Below are 23,674 nucleotides of genomic sequence, written 5' to 3' on the forward strand. Positions count from 1 at the left end.
TGTGTGTGTGTGTGTGTGTGTGTGTGTGTGTGTGTGAGTACGAGAACACTATACATCTGTGCATGAGTGTGTGTGTGTGTGTGTGTGTGTGTGTTAGTGTTAAGATGCTTGAAATGAAGATCAGTCCAGCAGCAGAATTGCTTACTGTCATTCATGCCCTTTGCACACGTGCAAAAACACACACACACACACACACACACACCTGCCTTTATTAAAACGTCACATTCAGTGAATATACTGTGTGCTGTCATGCTGTCTGCTGTGAATGGGAACGGCTGCGTATTTACAGTGAATTGTAAATCCTGCCGAGTACTCAGCTGTCAGAGTCTTATGAATTGCTAATATGTTGTATCTCGCACTGCCGATCCCCCTCTATCTGCCCCCTATCACTTCAATTGTGCGCTGAGCAAAAAGTGAGAGCGGGGAATCAAAAAAGGCAACTTTACTAAAAGGAGAGAAAACGTAGAAAGGGAATCACGACAGGTTGAACGAAAGGTGGTTAAATAAAGAAACTGCAGGATTTCACATAAACCCAAGCTAAGATATTAACACAAAACATTAATAAAATGCTTTCTTTTCTACATTTGTTCTATTACTTGTTAGAGCTGTGAGGACATTTGACTTTGGACTGAATGTGGTCCACAGTGTAAGCTGCCATGTATTGAACCATTTTCCACTGTATCCTCTGCTCTCTTTAATCATTCATGTGAACACATTAGGTGGCCCCAGACTGCACCAAGAACAATCACACCTACAACGGCGGGATACTCATCAAGATGTGCCTGACACAGTTGAGCTTTTACATTACAAAAACCTCTTACTTTTATAATTATGATAAAATGCTTTTTACCTCATCCTTGATCTATATATATCTATCTATATATATATATAGATATATATATATATATAATATTTTTAAGTGAATTCAAGTGATTTCAAAATTGCACAAAATTGGTGTCAATGATTTCATTGACACATCATTTAGGAGTTAGAACACATAGAACACATGTACCCAAAAGATTTTGACTTGATTTTTCATAAACTGCAGCTCTTGTTTGTCTCACGTCCTTAGCACGGGACTTTATGCATTTTACAAGATGGTCTCTGATTTTAATAGTCCGTGTCCCACACACACTGTTGCGTGGCACAGTAGATCTTCATGCGATAATGACACAGATTTCCTCTCCTCCAGAAGCGACCAATTAGAGTTCTATCCTTCATTTGGGCTGCCTAACTGATGAAATTAGCTGGATTATTGTCTCAATGTGCTGAAAACCGTGGGACAGACAGACAAGGTTGGGACAGTGCTGTCAGCCTTCTCTTCTTTTTCTGTTCTCGTTCTTTCTGTCATATTCTTCTTCCTCTCTGCTGTCTCGTCGTCTTGTTTTCTCGCCTCTGTCTGTCTTTGTCTATGTGCTTCACTCTCTTTCTCTTTGTCCCTGCCTCATTTGCTATACAGTTTTACCCTCTAATAAACATACTCAGCCACAATACCGCTAACCTTTTCCCCTCTCAGCATCATACAGCAGAATATGAATGTACTGCCAACAACCCTGCAGACAAATGAACCAATGCTGCTGCCAGCCAAAGAAAGGATTACTGTTTGTTAACTTTTTCCAGCTCGATTTTTCATAAAATTAAGACATGACACTAAAACCTTTATGTTTTTATATTTTAGCACAAAAATCTGGAAAATTGGTTCAGATGCACAACACACAATGAAGCACAGCATCTGCTTCTGTGCAAGAGCAAATGCACACCATGGAAACGTATACACACACACACACACACACACACACACACACACACACATACACATTTGAGTATAATGATGCACACCTTTCCCAACACAACCTAACACTGCACAGTTGACAGTCACACCTCTGAGCATAGTGACAAATGAGCAGCTCTAAAAATGTGGACAGATCAGACGCACAAACTTGCGCACACACTCACACGCGTACACAGACTCAATCACACACACAGCTGGAAGCAAACAACCAAGAACATCAACATATTTCCATATGCAGAGGGAATCACCCACATGCACCAACACACATCGTGCAGAGAAAGCGCAGCTGGCAGGTACACTCTTTGTGTTTGTGTGAGTGTGTGTGTGTGTATTGGTGTCTTGTAAGTCAAGGACAACACATTTGCAGCTGAATGAACAGGTATGCTACACTTCACCCACAAGCACTTAGCTCACACACACAGGGATATTGCAAAAGATAATTCAAACACAGAAACATGTAGAGAAACTAAATTTTCTGAACAAAAGCACCTTTAAGTTAAAGCTTTTCCTATATTAAAGATGTACAGCAGATAAAAAGACAGAGACAGAAAAGTAGATGAAGGGGAAAGAACGAGGGATGACGTGGAAGTAAAAGAGGAGAAGAGAGGAAGACGTGAATATTTACATGAAAGGAAAAACAAGCATGAAAGGATGAAGAAACAAAACAAAGCTGATACCGAGAGAAGGAGAGCGCAGGACAGGTCCCTGCTTCACAGACAACACATGAGAGAGGGGAGAGAGGAGAAGAGGGGATGAGAAGAGGGGATGAGAAGAGGAGGAGGAGAGAGATGGAGGAGCCAGAGTGAGAAGACCGGGGTTTTTCTCTACTTACAGAATCTCCAGATCGCGCAGCGCTCGGAAAGCTCCATCTTCGATGCAGCTGATGTGGTTGCTGTCCAGTTGCCTACACCGAGCACACAAACACACACACACACACAGACACACACACACACACAGATGAGAGAGAGAGATAGGAGAGAGTCAGGCGCAAGTATGCAAGGTCCGCTCAGCTGGGGGAGGGACTAACAAAAGACAGGTTCCGTGAATGAGTGTGTGTGCATGCTGGGGTGTGTGTGTCTGTGAGGTGATACCCCAGTAAGTGGTCTTAAGGTAGCAGGTAGGAGACACCGGCGTTAACTCTCTCTCCCAGACACACTCACACACACACATACACTCTAGGGATACCCAGTCCAGACGATAGCACACAAGCTAAGGTTAAGTCTCTCACCTCGGCGCTGATATGGCCAGCCCTGAGGAGAGGAGGAGAGAAAAAGGAGAGCGCCAGAGAGGAGACCGGTGCGCTGAAGTGGCCTGTCTAGCGTCAGCCTATCACCTCCCTCCCCTGCTGCATGCCCAGCGCGCACTGGCCACCGAGAGAGAGAGGGACGAGTGAGGTAGACACAGTGAAGAAGAGAGCGAGCGAGTCGTAGCTACTAAAGCCCACCCTGCTTGTCTGTTCTGTAAATATTAATTGCATTTTCTACTCTTCCACCCCTCCTCTCCCATCCTCCTCCTCCTCCTCCTCCTCTCCCCTCCTCCCCATGTCCTCTTTTATTCTTTTTTCCCCCTCTCTCTGTAGTGAAAGAGGGAGTAATTTCATTACATTAGGCCAACCAATCCATTAAGGGCCTTTTACCGGCTCTGTCACTGAAACAATTTCATTAAAAGGAAAGCCTCCGTAAATCAACCTACAGTCACGACTCTGCCTTTCCCGTTCTCCTTCCTTCCTTCCTCTCTCTCTCTCTCTTGCACTCTCTCTCTCTCACCCTACTCTTCCTCTCTCTCTCTCCCTCTCTCACCCTTCCCCTCCTCCCCAGCTCACTCAACGCCTCGTTCACCGGACTCCCAGATGCACCCTGTACCCCACCGTCATCTATCCTTTGCTTTTACTTTAATTTGCTCAACTCTAGGTATTCAACCCCCCTCCCCACCACCATTCAAACCTCCATCCATGAACCCAACAACCCCAGAACCTCCACTCCTCCCTCCGTCTGTCCTTCTTTCTCTCCCTCCGATGCATCCATCCATTCCTCTGTCTCTCCTCCCCCTCTCTTCCTCTTCGGCGGAGGAGCAGATGGATGGATTGCAGATGGAAAGATGCAAAGGGCAGACATTTAGAAGTATCTTCTTGTTTTTTTGTTTTTTTAACTCAACCAGGAAGGATGAGTGGCATTTAGACTGTTACACACACACACACACACACACACACACACTCAGACAGGTGGATACACATAAATACATGGAGGAAAAGACATAACCAAACACTAGCAGAAAAACATTCAAACACACACACACTTACAGAAAAACACAAACAGGAAAACACACATAATCATAAAAGGTCCACAAACACAAATACCCTCATGGACACACACACACACACACACACACACACACACACACAGACACGCAGCATTGCTAGTTACTGTCTGCTCTCCAGACACTAGAAGATAAAAGCATATCACTCCACCTTAATCTTCTCCTCCTTGTCCTCTTCCCCGTCTCATCTCTCTTCCACTAGATCCTTCCATCCCTAATCCTTTTTTTCTTTGACTTCTTTCTTTTTTATCCCCTCGTTTCAGAGCATCCATCTTCTACATTTTTTCATGTTCTCTCCTTCTTTCCATTCATAATCCTTTTTTTCCCTCCCTCCTGTGCCCTCTTGTCTTCTCTCATCTCTGATTCTCCTTCACCCTTTCTCTCCTCACACACCATCTATCCATTGCTAATCCATTTCTTCTCCCTGTTTTCTTTTATCAACCTTTTAAATCTCCTTTTCTTCTTCTCTACATAGCCCTGGTGTCTGCTCGGCACACTGCAGCACCTGTTACATCAGTCATGTCAGCTTTTAACCCTGAGGAAGGTGGCTCCCAAAACAGGAGCTGGGTTGCCTCTGTAGGGCAACAGAAATTACATCGGGGCTTTGGGAGCAACATATTTTTTGGTTTGTTTTTATATGTGCATGTTTGTGTGAGAAGAATCGGAGGGATATGCAAGTCCTCAGAGTATCTGAAAAATGTATTTACTATAGTACACCACAATCACACCTCAATATGAAGCTGCATTTCAAAAAGCAGCAGGTCAAAGAAAGGCTGTGATTTTAGACAAGATGTGAATGTAAAAAAAATAGACATTTTGAGCATCACTATTTTATCACAGAACAGAATAGAATAGACATCTTTATTGTCCACTGACATGGTGTCTTTGGTTTCAAAGCAAAGCACCTGGTGTAATAAAAGTGGAAATAAAACAAAGGGACATGACGAACACAGTTCATACACAGACATACATAAACTTTCTTTGCCATGGGTTAGAATACATCAGATAAAAACAATACATAAGTGGGCCTGTAACAATAAACGGTTGGGATGAAAGTGCATCTTAAATAAATATTAAATATAAGTAAAACGGCAGCAGTCACTAATATATAATAAAAAGTCATTTGTTTAGTAAGATGACAGAGAATCGAATAAAATAAAAACTAATAATAGACTAAATAAATTCCTTAAAAGAAACAATCTTTTCCATTGCCTTCTTAAAAATGTAGTCTGAGTGTTCATTCAAATTTAAGTCAATGTCTAAAATCATTCCCAAATATGATGTTGTCTGCATACTTAAGAGAAAAGTTGTTGTCTTAATAAAAAAGTATTGTCTCCTCTAACCAGCACTACAACAAGAGCTTGCAAACCGAACCAAACTGACATTTACACACACAGACAAAACTTGGAAAAGCTGCTATACAAGGCAAAAATACTGTAATTGTCTTTGTTTGATCAGTATACTCTTATTTTGAAGAGGCTGATGTGCACAACAGGATCATAGACAGCAGTTTACTGTGCAGTACAGCTAACCCAGCTTTAATGTATTTCTACCTGATATTGACCAACTGCTGGTGGTTAACGGTTGGCATGAGTTCAGTTTGGACTCAAGACAGTAAATACCAAACAAATTTGTGCCCACAGGCCAGGTTTGGCTCCAAACACAATTATTTTCTACCCTCTAAAGGCTTCCAAAGACTGATGAGATGTTTTGATCTGCTTTGATGCAATGCAATTATTTTTTAAAGGTGATTTAGAGATAAGTTGTTTACGGCCTTGCCATACCAAACTTGATTAATTGAGCACTATTTGCAAAGATTGCTAGTATCATCGATGTGGAGCACTAAACGAGTGTTCTCTTTTATAATAGTACAAAAGAATAGTCTGATAACGTTGTGTGCCCTTTTTAAAAGCTATGTTTTCTTTTTTGGCTACTTGATGGAAGGGCGCTGTGAGTGTGAGCATCTGTTAAATGACTGGACTTTAAAATATATGAGTCTGGGGGACCATACCAACATATGGCTGTGCCATGTTTGTGTTTTATGTAATTAAAAGGCACGTTATTTTAACTGGCACACAGCCTGATCAGCCATATGGAGACACATGGCACTGCCAAAGTTGACTGTAGTTATTAAAGCAATTATATTTTCAGTAGTGTTCTTCTTGTTACACTGAATATGAAGTATAAGGTTGAACTATTGTAGAGAATAAAGAGGTCTATTATGTTTTGTCTTATTTGATTCATCTGTGTTATTTTATTTATCCTGTGGTTCACATCCTGCCCTCTACCAGCAATCAATGTTTTTTTTCTTTTAACCATGAGCTTCCCCCAACCAAGAACTTTTAGTTGCCTAAAATTTAAGTGAACCGCAACTGTACAGGTGGCAAATCAGAAAATTCTCATGTTTATCATTTTGGTAACGGTCGTATGGGTCATTTTGGGAAGCACTGAAAAACGACCTATTTTGTTATTTGGTGAGAACTTGTTGTAAGATGTCCATGAATACAGACACCACCAGTCACCAGTGACACTCATGACTTCTTGATGTGAGGGTATTCCCACCACTCTGTCGGGCTGTCAAGGACTGTCAGACAAGTGATGAGATGTCCTCAACTCTTCAACTGTACGTAACTCTACATGGTTGTGTTTTGATAATTATGAGAACATATTATCACTATGCTCCAGAAACCTCACATCTGTAATTTTCCTAGAATTGAGAATAACTGAGGGATTTATATTGGCGGCCATGTACTTCATCTTCCATCCTCATCCACAGTAAACGATTCCATCATCTGTGATATGATTGGATTCCTCTGACAGCTTTGTTCACCAAGCACCCTGATTAGCAGTGACATGATTGGTATCAATCTGGAATGAGGGTGTACTTTGTGTGTCTGTGTGGATGTGTGTGCTCTCTATATTTGTACCATCATACTGCATTCATAGTCCTTGTGTATGTGCTTTATGTGTTCAGATCACGGATGTTTGTTACAGGGGATAGACCGGGGGTCCAGAATTTAATTTCCTTCCATATAATTAGTTAGTGTGTTTAATCATGTCTATCATAAGGCCTATTGGCAGACTGATTCAATGCTTCCCTCTGCTACCATCTGGAGCAGAGGGGTGCACACACACACATAACACACACAAAGCAGCCCCAGAATCCATCAGCCACCACTACCGGCTGAGTAATTAATGAAAGGACTGAGGAAGGGAAAGAGGATACAATAGCTGGGTTTCCATCCAATGCACATCAACAAATAATGCTCATCAAATTTGAAAATGAATGTAAACAGCACAATTTTTGACTGGAAATGACAAAGAACGGTTTCCCATTTGCCTGACACAGAAGGGTTAGGGTTAGTTGATAAAGAAATTACACAACGAATAGTGATGGAGACATATTGGAAACAAATTGAATAAACAATGATGTGCCGTGGCTTCTTTTATTATGCAACTACTTTAATAGATCATTTTGCATGTTTTGGTCAAATGCGGCCATTGTGAGGTAAATGATGACAGAAATAACAACTTTCCAAAAGTCTATTTCAGATTTATATACTCACACTGAAGAAATAAATCTAATTTTCATCTTACAAGAAAAAGGATGATATTTGTCAGTGACTTTCAAAACTGTTAGTAATCAAAATAAATATAAAAATAAATACATTTTATAATTTGACCTTGCTATGGTTAAGGTTTGGTTAGGCACAACAACAACTTGGTTAGATTTAAGGAAAGATCATGGTTTGGGTTAAAATCACTACGTTGACTGTCATTGGAAACAGGAAACAAACAGCAGTCTCCCGTGTTAAAGTCAGATGCTTTGTTGACCCATCCATCCATCCATCCTGACCTCTTCCCTACGTGGACTTTGTCACTCTTCAAAAGCGTCACAGCAAGAGGGCTTTGTTACTTAAAAGTAAACAGATGTCGTTTCGTGGGCACTCACATGATTGATGCTGTTGTTTTTCTTGGGAGGACAGTCTTGAAAAACATTTGGTGACCAAAACTTCCCTGAAAATATTCATTGCTGCTGCACACATTTGCATAAATGTCTAAGTCCTGCCACTAAGCTCTCTCCACCATCATCAATTGGTCTCTTGTCGTTACAGCTAGTCGGAGCGCACGTTTAGATAGAAACATGCCAAGAAAGAAGAGCAGTGCTGAGCAAATATAAAAAGTCACTGGGGTGAATGGGTTGAAAGTGAAAAACAGAAGGAGGGAAGAAAAGAATGGTATGACAATGAACAACAGAGAGAGAAAGGAGTCTGCAGAACTGGTGAAACGATTCAAAGAAAAAGTGAACGTTGGGAAAAAATAGAAGGAAGGGCTGAGGAATGAAGTCAGAGGGGAGACATGCAACAAGACATTGGGTAAAATAAGAGATTGGAGAAATGAAAGAAATAAAAGAAAAATGGTGGTCCCCTGGAGAGGAAGGCAAAGGACCAAAATAGTACTAGAGGAGAAGGAGGTCGGAGATTGAAAAGCCAAAAGGTAAACAAATTGGAAAAAATGTATGGACGGAAAGAAAAAGCAAAAGATCGAAGACCACAGGAGGGGTGAGAGATGAGTGGATTAAGGAAGGATGTGGCGGGAATGTAGAAGTGAAGAATGAAAAGTTGATTAGATGACTCCCCTTCTCTCTCTTTCTCTATCTCTGCCATTAATGCTCTTTAAATCTTTCCATTTACTTTTATATATCTCTCATCACCTCTTCCTGTCTCCTCAACATAACATTATGACACTAACGTGTTTGTGAGTGAGACAATTGATGCCGGTTCGCTGTGCTGTTGATTCATCTCCAAGAGCAAACGCTGGGAAAACCTGCAGTCCTGCTGATGTAGATTAATGCAGGGTGGATGGACATCAGCAATGGCTGCCGCTGCATGTAGCCTTCATGCAGTCATTTGTACAATACAGGATAGGTTTTGACTTGTAAATGATTCTGCTTTTAGTGATATTCAAGGGTACAGGAAGCCATGTCATGTTGTTCACATAATTAATAAATCCAGCTCTATTTGCTGTGTTCCAGACTGACCTTGGTTCATGCTGTCAAGGACACCAAGTGGCTTTCCATCCTGGTCCATCTTTATTTGCATATCGAATTAGACAAAGTGAATATAAACTTACATTAGCTTGAAGTGGATTTACAACTTTTTAACTCTGTTAGCATGGGAATTGAACAGTAACAGAGATGGAAACACGTTTGTCTAATGTTAAAATTCATATCCAACCTGGTAACCGTGCAAAAAAAGATTTGATTTGACTCTCTATGGGAAAACATACAGAAGTGTATGTGGTGTCTCTGAAACTACATCAAAACTGAACCACAATCCTATCACTGAGATGAAAAATGCAACTGTTAGGGGGAAACTGTCTAGCTAAATATGTTACAATTCAGAAAGAGCTATTGACATTTTCTCCCTCCCTGTCTCAGTTGGTCACGACCTTTAATGAATTAGCCACATCCTGCCATTTAAGCAAGAGTGTAGGGGGTTGGTGTAGTGCAAAGAATGATGGGAATCTGAGTAAACAATTTCAGCAAGCTGTCTGCTGTGTCTTCTGTCTTTTCCCCCATTATTCCTTACATATTGGTGCAAGGCAGAGTGTGCTTGGATGGGGAAGAAATGACATGGTGAACGTGTGTGCATTATCGCTCTGGGTGTCACCTTCATTTATAGATGTTCTGCTATCAAAAGGAAGCCTGTTATTAATCTTTTTTTGTAAATTTTCAAACACACTCTTACTAGATATATGCCTGGCTCTAGTTGTCCATTGTTGGAATTGTGGTAAACATAAAAACAACTGAAGGCAAACATCTGCAATGACAGAGACACACAGTGCAGGTCAGTGTGTGTGTGTGTGTGTGTGTGTGTGTGTGTGTGTGTGTGCACGCAGCCGACACAATGTTCTCACCTCTCTCTAAGGCGCTGTAGTCATAATTCAAACAAACGGCCATCCTGCACTGCATTGTGGGTAGGGAAGCGTGAAGCGTGGAGGCGTTTTACGAGGGAGAAGAGAAAGGAGAGGGTGACAGGAAGGAGAAAGGTAAAGAAGTAAAGCCATGGGGTGGGTTCTTATTTGTTCTTACACTGATATACTGTACGGTTGTATTGTTTAAAGAAATTACATATTACATTCTTCCAAACCTCCTGAAGGTGCTACTGTACTGAGCGTGTAGATGTTGAGCATGGGTGAACCCAGTGGGAAGAATGAATCAAATTTTATCACAATAGAGAGCGAGAAGGCAGGCAGATGGAAAACAAGTTACAATATGAGGACGAGATGGCTGCAGAAGATAAAAGATGTGTCCGTGTGGGCACTGAGGTGTAATGTGAGGGCATATGAAACAGCTGTCCCTTATCTGATGCATCCATGCTTCTCTGTAATCCAACTACAGCAATATGCCTCCCAGCATGAGTGACTCACATATGTTGGGATTTAAGCGTGACTACAACTGTACACATACAGTATCTGTAGTTGATCACATTCATGCATGCTTCTCTGTCCCTCTGCACTGTAAGCAGAAAGCTTTTCAGTAGCTAACTTCTGACTATTGTAGTATAACCTTAATATAGGTCTCAAGAAAGTAGGTTTACATAGTAGTCTGACAGAATCTCATATTATGATGTATCAAATGTATCTGCATGTCAGATGTAAAAGATTTATGAAGGTTATTCAGCTTTTGTTTGTGGCTGTTGGTAGGACACCATCCAAATAAGTCAGTAAATGTTTGCTAGCGAATTTGATAGTTTTTTACTTTTTTTTTAATGATTGCTCACTACATTTTACTCTCGGCTTTTATTTGATTTTTATCGTTATGTGAATATATTTAGCATTTTTACATCACATTTAAGTGTGTGAATTAATTGTTTGTCGTGATTTTATGTTGTTATGTTTGCAAACCAGCTTGCTTCAAATTGCACCCCAAGGGATGAATACAATTTGAATTGAATTGAATGAGTTGTCACACCGTCCATTTCAGCAAGGTCTTGTGAGTTGTTTGATTTTATTTACTTCAATGAACTCACCAATGTCCTTGGAAAATTGGCACAAGGGGGTGAATGTTATTGTGAGTGTCGCTTTTAGACAAAACATTTTTTTAAAACATATCTTTATATCATTGAAACAACCCTAAGAATGTTTAGGAGCTACTTTTGTATTTCTCCCTTAATTTTTAACTTGTCACTTCCTGTGAGCAGAGGAAACTTCCCATCAGTGATCACACTTGAAACAGATTAGTTGGAAAAAGTGAGCAATTCTATGGCGTCTTGTTTTTCGCTTTTCGTCCAGACTTTGTTTTAAGGGCAGGAGCAGCAAAGAAAGCGGAGGTGTTAGATGCCACGTTGTCGGAAATTCACCGGTGTGGTTAACATGATGACTTTCCTGGCAAGGCCAGACAAGACAACACGACACGACGCGATGAGAAAGAGATTGGATTATAGAAAATCTGATTAGATAAGATTAGATACGATAAAATAAGCATCCAGAATATGACGTGCAGTAGATAAAACACAGAGTGTACTACAGGAATGTTGGCGCAGTGCTTTCTATCCATTCTAACTCTACATTTACCTTTATCATCTGTAGTTTGACTGACAGTTCGAGTTTAGGGGAATGACAGGACCAGCAGTCAGCACAATGTATAGGGAAGCGCAAACGTACACACACAAACACCTACGCACAGATGTATGGCATATACCTGTCTCCTTAGGTTAGCAGAAGCCTACAGTAATCGTATTTGCCAGGTTCTTGGCAGTTTCAGCAAAGCAGTCAATCTGATAGTGGGGTCGAAAGGGTCCATGAATATGTTTGTGTGTGTGTGTGTGTGTGTGTGTGAGAGAGAGAGAGAAGTGCAATAAATGGCGTACAATTCGATGCTAGCCACTAGGCAGCATGAAAGGGAACAACTGAGAGAGAGAGAGAGAGAGAGAGACCTTGCCCTCTGAGAAACAGAGCGAGTGAGACAGAAAGGGAGAGAGACATAGATTTAGAGTGAGTGAGAGAGGCAAAGAGGCAGTGAGAGAGACAGAGGGGAAGGTGCGAGCGGTGGGGAGAGACAGAGAGTAAGAGGGAGAGAGAGACATACGAGAAAATCAATGCTGTGTCCACCAGGGACAGAATGTCATGAAGTTTTTTTTACTCTGTGGTATAATGGAGGGTTGGAGCCTTTTACTGCAGGAGTCACCTTGTCTAATGGAGGGAGGGATGGAGGGATGGAGGGGGGTGAAAAAGGGAAAAGAAGTAAATATTGAAGGAAGAAAGGGATGGAGGGATGGTGAAAAAGGAGGGAGGAGTGGAGGGAAGATGGGGAGTAGGGATGGAGAGAAAGATAGAGGGTGGACTGAATGGAGAGCAGAATAAAAGGGAAGAAAGAGGAATTGAGCCAGAAAGATCAAGAGAGAAAGAGGTAGGAAAGACAAAAGACTGACAGACAGATGATGGGATAAGAGAAACAAGATGAAGAATGAAGGATTACGGGAGAGTAAAATTGTTGGTAGGAAGGATGGAGGATGAAGATGTGATGAAAGATGAAGGGAGAGAGCGAGATGTGATGCAGGACAGAGAAGGGAGGAAAGGGGAAAGTGATACAAGAGGAGAAATAGGGAAGAATAGGGAGGAGGAGGAGGAAGAGGAGGAGGAGGCGCTGTAAAACGTCTAAAAAGGAAGAGGAAGAAATGAATGATCTTTATATGCCTGAGTCACTCCTAATTTTGGCAAAAAAAAAAGTGAAATGATTCACTTTGTAGGTCAAAGCAATTTAGTGCAAAACATTTTAACGGGGGAAGAGACAATTTTACCGTCAAATTTGATTGATATGACTTTACGGCTTTGGCAGAAAGTGAAGAGAGAGTGTTAGAAGAGAGAGTCTGGTGTTAAAAAGGTAAGGGCAGGGTGCAGCATTTTAGAATGGAATATGTCTAATGTGCAAAGTCTGGAGACTCATATTGAATTTCAGCTACTGTACGTTGGATCTGCTAAGTTGGACAACCATAGGGGACTGTGGTTATACTGGGCAGCTCTCAGGTGTAAATGTTTGTTAAAATATACTGCAAAATACTGGTTAAATACAGGTTAGATACATCATATCAACATGCAAGGTGCTGTAACATTGCAACCAGGTTGTGATTTGCTCTGCAGTTGGTTGTTTTCTAGCACTGAACTTCAGATGGTCGTGAAATACTTGAGTGGGTCTAAGGTGAAAGAGGAAAGGTGGTGCGTAGCGTTTAGTTTGGATTGTGTCCGATGTGAGAAGTGAGAGTGGATTAGATGATCAGAGGCCAACCTGAACTCAAAGGTTTGGAGCCCAGCCATGAGAACTGACACTCACTCACTTACATACACACAAACACACACACACACACACACACAGTACAGGCACTTCCAGGTCCATTAAACTTAAAAGTAATAATCTTCTGTGGACTTTGGCGGCCATATTGAACTTACATCATGCTCGGGAGAGGAAACTAACCAGGAGAGCACATTTGCCTGTAGCCTAACTCTGATTTACTGATCTGTAGCAAGATGCATATTAATCATTTCACAGATTGCCCAATGAAAAAGTGCTAGAAACACATAGATCTTAACAATTCAAGGACAAATTAGTTCACATTTTAAGGTGATACGTGTATTTGGCTGATTATACGGATGTGCTGGAAATAAATTCAAGTAGCTGTTGTAATTAAGCAGTGGGATGAAATATTGTGATGACTGTGCCAACCCAGACCCAGGCCCAGAAATCCAGTGAGTTCTTTGTTGGTAAGAATCTATCTGAAGTCATTACTTTTGTGTTGAGAAAACACTTGTTTTATGTACACAAGTGGGGTACAAAATAACATATAACTACAGAAAAGGAAAAAGGACACTAAAATAATCTCTAAAGTAATTTAATCACTGTTAGACTCACTACTAACAAGGTTGGATACCAATTAGCAGCACCGGTCAGCTATACAAAACTAGGATAAAAACATAAGATTAGAACAATCTCACCACAAGGTGCATTTAGTAGCTGTTCTGGATCTTTTGATATATCACATGATCTTCATCAGCAGACGTTCAAATTTCCAGCACTTTAAGGAGTTCTCACCCATGTAGACTTAAAAGCTGAGTTTCACAGTTCATTCTTGGAATTGTAAACAGCAGCTAAGAAAAATATTTCAAGTTTTATTTTGTTAACTGTTCTGGAGCCTTCATTCATATTGCATGATCTTCATTGGCATAATAGAATTAAATAAATGATGATTTATTTTCATCTAGCACTCGTCCAGTGGATAAATATGACAGATACAGTTTGCGTGCAATCAAATATGACCCATCTTTGCATCAGTGATTGCAATGATGATTCATTTCTTTCTAAGTTAAAATCATTTTTTGTGAACTTTTTATCTCATTTAATTTACCCAATGTGCATGCAGTCTTCCCACACATGCCATGTGTTAAAAAAATGCCTATTATTATTTGTTCACATTGCAACAAAATCACTACTACAGACAATCTGTATATTAAGATCAGCCCCTTACTCTCTGTCTCCTCTCTCTCTTTTTCTTTCACTCTCATTTAGCCAAACAAGATTGTTTGGTTTGTTCTCCTGCCAGTCAGCAGCTCTAGTAGCAAAATAAGGCTTGGGGAGCATCCAGAAGGATGGGTTATTATCTTTTTGCATCTTGTAGTTATTATGCTCTGCTCGGTTTTTCTATCCAATTCTCCCGTCCTTTCCTCCGTCATGTCAGTCATGGCTGATAAAACACAACAGCAAATTTTAATTTACACAGAGAAGATTTGTCGAGCAAATCTGCTATTTTTTTTTTTTCAGAATTATCCAGCTTTATTTTCCCATACTGTTACAAACCTGAAATGTCCTACACAACCACAACCAGCCTCTGGTCTTTGGACTTAAAACTATTCTATTCTGTTTTATTCTATTCTGTTCTTTCTAACTCTATATTGAACTCTTCCACATTGAGGACATTGTTTATCCCCAAGAGTCTGTCTGGTAGTTCCCTATGCAGCATACGGACGGATTGATCAGCCGTTATTGATGAGAAGCATTGATTAGGCAGCATATTGATCACACTATTGGTGATTAGGACGTCATGAATAAATGACAGGGGAGGTATTGACCGCTTGACGTGAGGACAAAACCTCTCTGGACAGGAAGAGAGGAGAATGAAGACCAAGATGAGAAAAGTGGGAATATGGGGAGGAGGAAAAGGGAGGAGGGCAGGGAGAAGTGATGAAAAGCAGAATGCTACATAGAATGAGGAGGTGCAGGGAAGATGGAAATAAGGTGTTTCATTTGTAAGTGAAAATCTAGCACTTTCGGTACAACTTAATCTAAACCAAATCTGTGACACATAATTAAGTTTTGATGCCATATCTAACAATAATTTCCTCCATTTCTTTGCGATAAAATTTACAATATGAACACCATAGATACAGGTTGTGTATTATTATCAAATGTATTATCCTTGACATACAGTTTCCCCCTTTGCCCCCCTTACATAGTTTTAATGTTGGAAAATGATAATAATAATAATGATAAAATCATGTTATTTCATACATACCTTTGTTTACACTGAGTGAAATACTAATACCATAGACCATATCATACACATTTTCCATAAAATTGGAATGGCTGAAAACTTTGGGATCTCTACCAGAACTTTAAATAAAGTTACTGGAGGGTTCAAACAGCACGAGTCTGTACTAACTGAGCCACCGGCTGGTCAGTGACGTTCAAGGGAAACATTGAAATAAACTGCAGCAGCAATTGGGATAAACGTTTTATGTGAGATAATAATAATGATAAAAAACTGGGCTCAATAACACAAAACACGGAATTCAAAAGAAAGAGGTGCCGGGAAACAAGATGGGTGAGCTTGGACGAAGAAAGATGATGGAAAAGTAATAGAGTAATTGTGCTTACAGGTTCTTGACACTTGTGATTCCTCTGAAAGCTTTCCTCGGAACGGCCTGAATCTGGTTCTCGCTGAGGTCTCTGGAGACAGCGGGAGAAAGAGAGAGAGTGACATTAGTTGAGGTATTCCAAGCACTCAAAGATATATGGAGTCAAATGATAAACAAAACCACAAACATTTGATATGCCACACACACACACACACACACACACACACACACACAGAGCCAATTACAGTACAAAGGCAAGGAAGGAGACAGAGATGGAGAGAGGGAGAGAGGGGAAGGATGATATGACATTTATGATCAGTGGAACAATTTCGTCCAAAGAGCTTCAAAGACAAACGGAACAATCAGAAATACTGCTGGCATGAGTCCATCTACTGCCTTGAAGTGTGTGTGTGTGTGTGTGTGTGTGTGTGTGTGTGTGTGTGTGTGATTAATGGAGTGTGTGTGTTTTGGATGTTTTTAAAGTAAAACATTTTTTTTGTCTAAGTTAAGCTCTCCAACAGCGCAGCAGCGTTGCTCCAGCAGAAAAATGAAGCAATCACATCTATTCAGAGAAACCGACACACACACAAACACACATTTTAATACCATCATCAAGCAACATGTTTTCTCCCTCTCAATAATGACTCTTTGTCTCTTTGTCTTTAACACACACACTGAACAACGGGCAGCCCCCCCCCCCCTTCCCCCGTAATGAATACCGATATGAGCCAAATGATTTTTGACATGACACGACGGTCTGGCCTTAACTCTATTAGTGTTGTTTGTTGGGGAGAAGGCCTGGCAGGCAAACCAGGTTCAGAAAGCACAATGTAATTAGAGAAAGAGAGAGCGAGGTATGAAATATCAGACAAGCTAATCACCCTATATTCCTGCCAGTCAGGCCTGAGCTGGATACGCACACACACACACACACACACACACACACACACACACACTATTGCATACTGAACACACATGTGCTAACAAAGCCAATCAGCGGCAGGCACACAAATACATGACCACGCATGTTAGACAGTCAACACACACAACAGAGCAGACCTCATTTTGGACTTTTCTGTTTGACCTTGACACACACACACACACACACATACAGTACACAGCGTGGAAATCAGCCAACCTCTCTGTGGAGAAAGGTAATTATGTACCAACCATATTCATAACATTTTCCTGTCACGCAGTTAAGAAGTGCTGCCTCTCATTGGTCAATCGCACACACACGCGCGCCCACACACACATATACCATGGAATAAACCTACTCACACATGCAGTTACGCATACATAAACCCTCACATACATACTGTACATGCTAACGCCGTCTAATTTACACTCACGCACACATTCACGTACACAGGAGGAAAATTGGTTGTGCATTATTCCAGAGCCAATCAACTTTTATTAGGGCTGTGAATGTTAATTGGCGAGCCGTGCTCGGAAAACAGAAAACTAATTTCCTCAAACTAACAAGGTTTCATCGTTTTGGACGTTTCCCTTTCAGCCTTGTGTTTTCTGGCTCATTCCTTTTGTTTGACAAGAGATGAGCATTCCTCGTTTTCTCTCCCCAGGCCTTGTTGGGAAAAGTACCTGGCATTGTATACTCTTTAGGCAAAGAAAATATGTGCTTTCATGTGAAATGTTGCTCAGCACTTGCGGTAACGAAGGAGCACAAAAAAGGCAAACATTTGACAGGCAGGAATGGTAGTATGATATTTTAATGTGCCGCACAGTCGGAAAATATTTCTCATGTTTACACTCTTTGTTTAGAAGGTTTTGACACGTTTTGGGTAGGTCTGGGATTTTTCTCAAAAGGCAGTTTTCTTTCTTTTTTTTCTGTCTTTGTGGCTCCCATGGTGACGTTGACAGAGCAAATACGAAAGCAAAGCTGTTATCAATCGCTCTCTATCCCACCCTCCCTTTCTCTATCATTCTCGATTATCTATCAATCATTCTCTCCATCTATCTGCCTTGCTATATCCATAACTTTATCTGGTTTATCTTCATGATTTGCATCTCTTTTATACCGCCCTGCCCTCTGTGGACTGCTGACAAACAGAGTGGAGAATGATAACAAAAAATGAGAAAGAAAGCAGGAGAATGAGAACAAGATAAAGGGGAAAAAAACGTTAAAAAGTCATATTTCAGAGGAGTTCCATGGCTAATAAATATTTTATTGTTTTGTTTACCCACTATGATATTTATTTGTTATTTCTTCTAACAGAAGGAAAGCCATCCAAGTCAAATAAAAGCCATTATGAGACTGTGTGTCTCTCCGTCGGCCTTTATGACTCCAGCTGAGTGACTGACACCAGATCCAGGAGTCCGCAGTTTAGGCCGCCATAATAAAACTCATATGTCACAAGGCTTTGAATGAAGTTTTCATCATACGGGTGGTTACTGGTTGTCCGTTTGTGGAATTGGTTTTAGGGTTATGGAAATGTTTTTATATCCAAGCTGCATCCAGCGCTCTTACCGTTTGGGTGACATTTTGGGAGGTGTAAACAAAAGATGGATGCCTCATCAACATTTTATTGGTAACCAAAAACATTTTATTGTAATACAACCGGATTCAATGCAAATTTTCCCTAGAAGAACATCCATCGCCATATGCAGTAGATTTGCTGTAATTGTCTAAAACTAAATTCTGGCGTAGTCACTGGCTAGACAGAGGCAAAGCACAGGAAGTCACAAACATTTGGAAAAAAGTGAATGAAGGCTGGTCAAAAAAAGGCTGAATTTAGTAACCATGCTGACCAATTTCACCACCTCCATCTTCACCAGACAGAGAAAAAGACATTTAGGGGCAAAAATTATGACGTCTTAAAGTCACTTTGAAGCCCCTGAAAACATGGTTTCAATTTCTCTATAAAATCAAATACTAATTACTAAATGCGTAACAATCAAAGTTAAAGTTTGGGAAAAATGTCTTTAAGGATTATTGACAAAACCTTGGCTAACTTGCTTCATCAGATTTGATTGAGGGTGGCCTGGCAACAAAAGCAAACAGGCAGAAAATGTTCATGTAGGACCCCATCGCTCATAGTAAGAAGCTGATTAAGAAAATAGGCTTTCAGGGCCTTTAATATTCAAGCAGATGTCTCGGGCTGCCATTTGGCTCAGTTTTGATGTGACCTTATGTACTGGCGGATATTAATACAACTCTTTACTCTATCATTATGTCTGAACACATTCAACATTCAGAGCTACGTTTTGTCTTCATGTAAACAGTTGTCTTCCTCTCATCTCTCTGTGAGTCATACCTGCCGACCTTTGAATAGAGCGAAGGCTATCACCAACAGGAGATTGGCTTGTGATCCTTGTAAAGGACACTCACTGGTAGACCACACAAACACAGCGCTCATTTGGAAAGCGGGATGGTTTGTACACCAGTGTCAAGCAATCTGCTCCCACATTTCAATTATTGGATTTAGCCTTTTTGGTCCTCCTCTATTGCCACAGCGTTTGAGGGAGAGGGCAATTAATCTGTGAAAAATTCTATTAAAGAGACAAATGTTGCTGTTTGAATTATACATCAGTTCCATTAGGATGACAAATCCTGTAAATTATAGTGATACTGATTATGAAAACAACCGCATGTCTTTTGAGGAATTGGGAGATCTCAAGAACTGGATGGAGACAAAACAAACAAGTTCACAAACGTCCAAAGTAAGCTAAGTTTAGTATCCGTGGGTAGAGGGAGAAAATGAAGATGAGAAGGAAGAAAAGAAGAAGAACAACAAACAGCAGCAGCAGAAGGAGAAAAAGCAGTCTTCCATGATCCATTCCATGTTTGTCATGGCTTCCTAAGTACTGTATAATTGATTGAATTTTAACCAAATGTCTTCCAGACCTTCCCCTTTCACCACAGAGACCCCCCACCTTTGGTTAGAGTTTCCCCAGCCAAGGCCTCTCCTCTCTGGGCATGGTGACTCTCTGTGGCCCCTAGAAGTCTGGAGGGATTGAGGATGACAGCAAGAGCCTCCTCGGCTGGGGTGGTGGTGGACGTGTTGGTGTGTGAGGGTGTGTTTATGTGTGTCTGCTCCCAGCTATCACCTCCTCCATATTAAGTTCCATTATTCATGTGAGGAGAATAATAACACTCACCAGGTCACCCTATGCAGCTTCGGATATTACTGTTAACCCTTTACCACACACATACACACATGGAAACACACACACAATGCTAAGCAGGCCATATTGTGCCTCCTCGGACACTGGTGTTGACCCTTTACACACACACACGCACACACATTGTACATGCACACATACGCCCCAGCAACACACATGCACCTATAAAAACAGAAACATGTGCACACACTTCTGATTTTTCTCTTTCAATCACACAAACAGACCAAATTAACTTTTCTCCCAGGCTATCTCACCCTACACTTTTTCTGCGTAGCAGTAGACACCAGATATTAGTTGGATCCGCCCTCAGGCTCATCCAGATATGAGCCAGGGCCACTCTGAACCATTAACCTGCAAGCAGGGGAGTGGAAACAGGCCTGTTTGATTTCATATGGCTTGGTGTCAGATGGCATCACAGGAGGTCTCAGTTAGACAGAGATGACAAGGAGGGCGGCAAAGGTGTGTATCCGTGTGTCAGGTAGAATTTATGTGTCCCCACATGAGAGAAACAGCAGGCAAGTGAGAGTGGATGGGCGGCAATGTACAGTATGTGTCTTTTATTAAAAGACGAGTGACTGTAATGGAAGAAAGAAAGAGAGATGACCCTTGGCTGGGCGGAGGACAGGAACAGGAGGAAAATTGAAGGAGAGGAAGAGAATGGATAGAGAAGGAAGACAGAGGGGGCACAATTTCTTTTTTGAAACCTGAGAGACCTTCAATGGTTAGCTCAAGCCTCTCCACGTCTCTTCTCCATGTCTCTCTTCCTCTTCTCTCACTTTCTTTTTCCACCCCTCCCGCTATCTCACTTTCTCTCTCTCTCTCTGTCTCTCTCTCTGTCTCTCTCTCTGTCTCTTTTTCTCTCCCTTGGGGGCTGTAACTGCATTTAATATTGTTCCATAAAGAGAGTAATAAATATCGACTGCTGGCTAGCTCATATTCCCCTTGTTTTTTAAGGCACTCTACTGTAGGGTAAGACCAAAGTCATGCAGCAGGTATTACAGTGCTTACCGCCTGTACTGTAGAAGTGATTAAATATCCTGTGGTATCTGTAACCTTTGGAACTATTAAAGTGTCCTTTATACCATTTTAACTTACTGTTAAGTACTGCCTTTAAGTCACAATAAATACATGGAAAGGTCTTAATGGGATAGTAGATTGTTTAAATGTATTCCTGCAGCTGTAAAAGCTGAATAACTCTTTCACAACTCGTGACGATTCCTATTAAAACTTTTTCCTAATTTATTTTAGATATTACATGAATTGAAAAAATGAGCATATGAACATACATATACTATTATATTACAACAGCAAACAGGGAGGTGTGTTGCTGTTGCAATGTAGCATCTGAGTGGAAATAACTCGAATTCAGTCTTCGCATATGATACTCTAACCATTATTTTTATTGGGCAAGCTGAAAAGGAACTTATAGCAACTAACCTTCATTTATCCTGGGAAAACTTACTTTAAATGTTGGCAAAGCCAAAGATGTATAGCTCCATGCATTCAAAAATGAAACCTTCCCATTTCAAACACGGTCTTCCAGTCTTGGCTACAGAGTCACTTTACTTGAGTGATTCTGACTTGTGCCAACAAACTGGGTGATATATTATCCAACAAGCTGGCAGTGCAGTGCAGACAGTAAAGCTGCAGCGTGGGACTGTATAGAGAGGACTTGAAATTTTTTTAAGTTTTACATCTTAAAGTAATTTTTCATTGCCAAATTGTGTCATTGGTTTGGGCTCATAACTGATGATGGTCAATGGACTTCACATTTTTTTGCCTTAAGATTATTTTCTTTTTCCAAGTTTGCAAGTTCTTGTTTGATTCTTCTCAACGCTATAATTTTTAGCATGCGTGTCTTCCAAACTGCATGACATAATAAATGTAATTTTTAGGAACTGGAAAATGCTGCTGCAAAAAAGTATTTCCCATCAGACACATATTGCCTTTAAGTGTGTCCTCTGTATCCTGGTGCACTTTAGTATACCACAGAATGGTCTTCCTTCCATGCCCCCAGCCTCCCCCTCCCTTTTTTGCCTTTCTCTTTCCAGTCTTTGTAATTCTTCATCAGTCTTTTGACTCAGTGTCCTTGCTTCGTCTTGTAACCCCCGCCTCATCCCTCCTCCTCCTCCCCCTGTTCACCCCCCCCGCTCCACTCCCCGTGATTTAATTAAGCGGCCGCTTTATGAATAAAAATATTGCACCCCTCTATTGATCATGGTGGCTGGGAGGACGACAGCCCAGGCTGGCTGGGACAGGACAAGACAGCCGCTCTCCTAACTCGCTCCATTATACTGATCTAAGTGAGTGTGTGTGTGTGTGTGTGTGTGTGTGTGTGTGTGCAGACAGGTGTGTGTATACGAGTGAAACAGCCATCAGGGCCAACAGGGAGCTGTAGCATCTAAATCAAACTAAACGTTCTCAAAAGCTCTCATGGGTCCTTGCAAATCCTTCGTTACAGACACACCTACATAGACACACACATGCACACATTCCTCAAACACCTCCTTTGATACATACACTGCATCAGCATTATAAATGGACATTGTCTGCACTTTTTGTTTCTCTCCCTCTCTTTCTTTCTCTCCCCTGCTCTTTCCCCTCCTCTAACCATCGCTCTCCGTAAGGCTGTAAGTATCTATTATGTTTTGTCGATACTGTAATTAAATTGGACAGCTTAATGCAATTCTCTGTGATCCATAGGCCTTTATGGATATAAAAGCTTTTCTGGCCCCACGCCCGAAAGACGTCCAACAAATTTAGATGAGTTACTATCGGGAAAAAAAAAATAGTTGGAGAGGTTAAGGCAGCGGGGCGCACACATGGTCATTTGTAATTGGCTAATTCACTTTAATGTCCCCGACGCCATTTTGTTTTAATACATTTTCTTATTTGAATTGTCATCCGCGGGACTAAGCGATATTACTACTCTGCCTCGCTTTCCTTTTTTTTCTCTTGTTAGTTCTTCCTTTTCTTCTAGTGCTTTAGCTAAGCGATATTGCAGGCTCTTAGGGACATTTATGGAGCTAATAAAACTTCAGCAGCAAAGGATCAAGAGACGATATTAGAATGGACACAGAGAGGAGAGATGGATGGAGGGAGTGGAGGGTGGATTAACAGGCAAGCGAGAAAAGATAGAAGCAGACTATAGCGCAATTGATGGAGGGATGGATGGAGAGATAGATTGGCGACAGACAGATGAAAGACATTTCTTTGTCTTTCTATTGGAGATCTAAGAGAGAGGGTAATGCCAAGCTGTTATGCTCACTCTTAGCAATCTTGACCAAACCACAACTTGATCACTATCACTACTCCACCAAGTCCTATAAAACTAAACCTAACTGTGAGCCCACTTAGGGTGCTTTACCAGTAATGAGATAAATGTATGTTATAGTACCATGCAGTATAAATCAAACCTTAAATTATGATGTATTAATTTGAACAAAATAGCTGCCTAAACAAAAATAATACATATCTAAATGAAAGCAAGATAAAATCGCTTTAATAGCATTC

General features: G+C 40.9%; 1 protein-coding gene across 1 annotated transcript in view; it reads right to left on the bottom strand.

Annotated features, from left to right (window-relative positions):
• Positions 1-23,674, bottom strand: part of slit3 (slit homolog 3 (Drosophila)) — a 225,444-nt gene that overhangs the window by 88,250 nt on the left and 113,520 nt on the right. Inside the window, exons 5-6 of the mRNA XM_070912750.1 lie at positions 16,038-16,109; positions 2,625-2,696 (exon numbers count right to left, since the gene is read on the bottom strand). Coding sequence (XP_070768851.1) covers positions 2,625-2,696; positions 16,038-16,109 — 144 coding nt within the window. The remainder of the gene's footprint in view (positions 1-2,624; positions 2,697-16,037; positions 16,110-23,674) is intronic.

The sequence above is a fragment of the Enoplosus armatus genome, chromosome 10 (assembly GCF_043641665.1).
Source record: "Enoplosus armatus isolate fEnoArm2 chromosome 10, fEnoArm2.hap1, whole genome shotgun sequence".
Classification (NCBI taxonomy): domain Eukaryota; kingdom Metazoa; phylum Chordata; class Actinopteri; order Centrarchiformes; family Enoplosidae; genus Enoplosus; species Enoplosus armatus.